At 31.5% G+C, this 5,484-nt stretch overlaps 1 protein-coding gene across 1 annotated transcript in view; it reads right to left on the bottom strand.

Moving 5' to 3' along the window:
• LOC111623431 (dynactin subunit 6-like) overlaps positions 1–3,547 on the bottom strand; it is a 29,657-nt gene extending 26,110 nt beyond the window's left edge. Inside the window, exon 1 of the mRNA XM_023366005.1 lies at positions 3,411–3,547. Within this exon, the coding sequence (XP_023221773.1) occupies positions 3,411–3,433 (23 nt within the window). The 5' untranslated portion in view covers positions 3,434–3,547. The remainder of the gene's footprint in view (positions 1–3,410) is intronic.
• Between the last annotated feature and the right edge of the window lie 1,937 nt (positions 3,548–5,484).

Raw genomic sequence — 5,484 nt, 5'->3', positions numbered from 1 at the left:
GACATTAGGTTGACGAATAAGCGTCTTTTCAGAAAAGATTGATTCAAATTCGACTATACCAATCAGAATCTAGAATGTAAACAAATGCTAAAAAATCGTTATTTTCATGGTTTTTCAGCGCTATTTTCACTTATTTTTGTTATTTGACGCTATTTAGACGAATAGGCAAGTTTTCCGAAGCATAAAATTGAAGATTTTCCGCCAAAATAGAAACTTCCTAATAATATCGGAAATGACTTTCTAACATCATTTTAAATATTCGCTATCTAAACCAGAAAGCTAGAAATAGACTTATTTATAGAACAATCCCCCATTTCTCACCTCAGGGAAAGTCATAAAACAGTTGGGTGCTAATGACTTTGTGAAAGGGAAAAAGTTCTACACTTAGAAACTTCGAAAGAAGAGATTTGGCCTGTACCGTCCGCGGGCCACATAAACATTGATAGGGGGCCGTATGTGGCCCGCGGGCCGCAGGTTGTGCACCCCTGTATTTAGTCTTTATCAGTGTACAAGCTTTTAGGTGTTTCATTTAAGTACATTTTTTGAGAAATTGGCAACTTGCTAATTTACCAGTTTGTTATTATTGCTCATCAAGTGGCAGCCAGTCACTACACTACGTCTAATTATCATTGTGCAAGTTAGTGGTTACCAAGTAAGTTGTATGTTTATAAATTGTCATTTCAATTGTTATTTAATTTTTTACTCTCCATCTTAATAAGTGGCAAGGAAAAGACAAAGTTGTACAAGCAAAAATTCTGAACAGAATGGCTTAAGACACCTGCTTTCACTAAGTGGTGCCTGCTGATCCTTCTAAAGCACATTGCAAATTTTGTTTAAATTTAAAACATTGCAAAAAAAGTGATATTATGTTCAAAGGACATAATATCACTGACACATAATTCTAACACAATTCTATAGAAATATTCTATATCACTTTACTTTGGACATCCTCTTCTATATCACAAATCAATATTTGTGATATAGAAGATGGAAACTTTAGTTTGTTATTAGATGAAACAAATGATATTTCAATAATTAAGCTCTTGAAAATTATCATCCTTTATTACAGTCAAAAGCAAAAAAGGGGTGCATACATATCTTAGTATAGTATATTTTTAAAAATGTGATACAGATATCATTGTAGATGCCTTTAAAACTGAATTAGAGAAAAAAAAAATTAAGCATTAAAAATCTGTTGGTTATAGGAACAAACAATGTTTGTGTAATGGTAGGAGTAAATAATGGAGTCTTCAAAAAATTAAAAGAGGAAGTTCCTACATTACTTCTATTCAGATGCATTTGTCACTCTCTACAATTAGTATTATCTCATACTTATACTGAATGCCTGCCAAGAATTCCGGAATTTTTAGTTTTTGAAATCTATAAGTGGTTTTCCTACTCTTCAGTTCAACAAATGGCTTACAAACAGCTTTTCCTCACTATTAATGATAAGGAGCCTTTGAAAATTTAAAATTCTTGTGCAACTAGATGGCTGTCAATAGAACCAGTCATATGTAGAATTTTAAGCCAGTAGCTTGAATTACAAACTCATTTCCAAATTGTAAATACTAAAGAAAAGTGCTTTACTGCTCAGATGCTATATAAAATGTATTGTGATACTAAGAATTAGCTTTTCCTTTTATTTTTCATCCAATTCTGAAACATGTTCAGAAAATGAATAAACTATTTGAATATACTGTTGACAAAATGAAGTTACTTGTAGATCTTTCAAACTTGATCAAATCAATTGCTAATAGGTTAGTATTGCCAACAAGCAGAATCGATCCTGTTAATCCTAAGAGAAAGATAAGTGAAAGAAAGTTTGAGAGAAAGATAACAGAAATGATCATCAAGAAGAGTATAACTGCTGATGAAGAAAAAAGTATTTGCAAAAGATCACATTTTTTAATATACCTTTATAAAGAGCTAAGACAATGTTTGCCAGAAAACTTAAATGTACTAAAGAGTATCAAATCTTTTTCTGTGGAGAATACTTTGAAACATTTAAAAGAACCAATTATTCCTCTGTTAGAATCAATGTATTTAGATGAAGAAAAAATTGCCAATATTGAAATTCAATATTGGCAATTTTTTCTTCCATTTGGTTAAATGGACAAACACTACTAATACTGAAGACTTCCGGTCATATGTATTTGATTACAAAGATGCCAGTGGAGGCAATCCCTTTAGGGATGTCGTAGCATTTGCTATTAGCCTGTTAATATTGCCAAATTTAAATGCAGAAGTAGGAAGATTGTTTAACAGTATGAACACAATCAAATCTAAACTGAGAAACAAAATGCAACTCCCTGTACTTGGAGCCATAATATGGCCAAAAATGGTGTAACAAATGTTGCAAAAACTTTTCCTTGCCTAAAGATACTTTCTAAGATTGGGACTATGAAAGTCAAGAACAGAAGACTATAGTTAAAACTGAAGAAATTAGTAATATGGAGAATTTCTAGATGTAATGAAAAATGATTAACATGTTTAAATTGTTTTTTAATTTTTTTATTTGTTTTTATTTTTAAAACAATTTTAATATTTATAAGTATACATTTTTTAAAAAAACTTAAAAAATGTTAAGAAATATGCTTTTTGCAGTTCACGTACTAAGACGAAAGCCTGAAATACACAATGGATAATTTTAATAAAATTAGACAATAGCCCTGTCTGCCTAGTCCATGTGTCAAAAGGTGGCAGTCTGCTTCGGGAATATAGTAGAATAATACATTATTTAGCGTGCTAAATTTAAGAAATATTGCCAACTTATTAAATATTTTACGGCCCGATTCGTAGTTTATACGATTTAATAAGAATTTTTATTAAAATCAGTATTTGGCATTTTTTCTCTTTACCCAGCACTTTTTAAGCATTTTAGTCCCTGAAATCTAGTATAAAATCATGATTTTAATTTGGCAACACTGCTAACAAGGATCTCTTAAACTTTTAAAAACTTTCAGAGCCCCAACAGAGTATCATGCGTCTCTCAGCCAAAATATGTAAAATGATCTGTACTACCTGCTAGTATCACCCATAATAAATTATAGAAATTTTTACCATAATTTCAACCAAGATTCAAGATTCAAGAATCATAAGATTCAAACCAAGTTCCTTCTCAACAATGACTAACTGCAGTCACATGGTCATTGTCATATTGTAAATCAAGTAGATAAATATTAATATAGTAATCAAATAATGTATACATGCATATAGGATGAACAGACAAGTAAATGACCATATAAGGTGAAGATATAACTTGTATACTTTAAGTATACAAGTTATATCTTCACCTTATATGGTCATTTAAAAGTAAAATTATACTTTAAGTATAATATTAAGGAGATATAACTTGTATACTTAAAGTATACAAGTTATATCTCCTTATTTTAAAAATCTAATAAACTTACGATTTTGTTCCGTGAGATGTCATTTTTTCGTAATATCGTACAAGAAATTATATTTATTCATTTACTATTTCCTCAAACAGTAATTAACCTCGTCTGTCATTTAATCGTTACTAGCGCCACCTAAATAACTCTATGCTTTACAAAAATAAATTTTAATACATTTTTTTCTTTTTTTTTAACTGCGTCGTATTAAAGAAAAATATTTCGACTTACTTAAAATATAAACATTGTGTCAGATAATTTAGCTGCGATTTATAATTCAAATCAATATTGTCATCTGTACGATAATTGAGCCATTCACAAGCCAAATCGATTAACTCCACATTTCGAAGTTTTTTCAATTTTATAGTATATCAAGTGTCAAAGCACTTGATATACTCGTAACTTTTCATATTCATAATAAGTGTTCTTAATAATAAGGATTGATACTACCCGGCAGCCCCACTGTGAGCCTGGCCGAACCCATAATGGGCTTGAAAACAGTTTTTAAAAAAGTGGAAAGAGTTTTAAAAAAAGATACAACTTAACGACAAAATTTTATTGGCCATCGAAAAAATTTTATTTATTTCAGAAGCCAATCTAATTAATCCCATACTGTAACTTAGAAACTGAGACTTTTTTGACATAGAACAACGATTCTAAACTAGAGGAATCACGCCACTCGAGAGTAGACTTAAAATTTTAGACAGTCGCAAAACTTTGGAAAATTAGGATTTTTTTTAAACTCTTTCCGCCCTGTAGGCACTAAGTGGGCCTCTTTTAGCAAGCCCATTCTAAGTTTGGTTAGGCTCATAATGGGGCCGCCGGGTGGTGACGGACGGGGCCCAACACATTCGGACGGACCACCGCCCGAAAATATTATCGAATCGTCGGAATTCGAATCCGAGATTTTCAGAATGGTAGGCTGCTATCTTGACCGCTCGGCCGTCGGAAGATTAAGTTTTAAGCATATGAAATAAGTATATAGAGAATGTGTTACAGTAATGTTTGATATGTTGAAAATGTATGAAAAAATGTAAATTTTATATTATGCCCATTCAGAGATTTGGTTTGCATCATATATTATAAAGAGAAGTCGTAAAAACTTCATTGTAAAATTGAGTTTAAAATTTTTTTCGTTGTAAGAAGGAGTCGCAGATAAAAAGTTTATGAGATTCTGACATGGAGGGACTTAGTTAATATCGCAGAGTTAATGCGAGTGGTAAATAGCGCTATAGTAACTTCTGTTCATATCCACAAATTAAAAACATCTTTGTCATTCAATCCTACTGATGTTTAGATCTAACATTAAGCAGGCAAACACGAACAGTAACAAAAAAGGACTTTATTAGAAAAGGTTAGAACTGTCACAGACATCCTCGGGCAACACCCGGACAAAATCCAACGAACTTTCGCGCCTTTTCTTATTTCACGTTGCCAGCCACTCTTGTTGGCAAGTGTTGCCAGACAGAGTTCGTGATCTTGGCAATGTTGCCAGACAGTGTTCAGGATCTCTGGCGCTGGCGGCCACACATCTAAAGAAATCAATTTATCCTTGACTTTATATTTTACACGTATATTTTTTAGTTGCTGATAATTATGTATGGATGGATTAATATTAAATGCACGCCTTCATATGCTTAAATAACATATACAGGTATACCTCACCTTACGTCGGTAATTGGTTCCAGAGAGACGACGTAAGTCGAATTTACTTGTCTCCGAATCTACTTGCCACTAGGCTAAACCACAAATTATTATTCCCGGTTCTGTATTTTATTTATTAATGCATTTTTAATAATATATGGTTAATAAAGATCTATTTTAAGCTTACAAACAAATAAATTTTAGTTTTTAATATAGTACAGAAAAAAGTACAGTAATCTAAATTTACGAATGCATGTACAGTACTGTAAATACAGTACGTACTTGTAAATGTATATATTTTAATATGATTTTATGTGCTTTAAACGCTTTTCTAGTAATATTACGACTTCAATATTTGTGGCGGACAGACGTTAAGTCGAATAAAATGACTTAAACTTGATTTTTATTTTTCCATATACTTTTTTGACAAACGACGTATAATCGGGAA

This window comes from Centruroides sculpturatus, unplaced genomic scaffold (assembly GCF_000671375.1).
Source record: "Centruroides sculpturatus isolate CEXI.00-Female unplaced genomic scaffold, Cexi_2.0 scaffold190, whole genome shotgun sequence".
Taxonomy (NCBI): domain Eukaryota; kingdom Metazoa; phylum Arthropoda; class Arachnida; order Scorpiones; family Buthidae; genus Centruroides; species Centruroides sculpturatus.
This window is presented reverse-complemented; position numbering and strand designations above follow the sequence as displayed.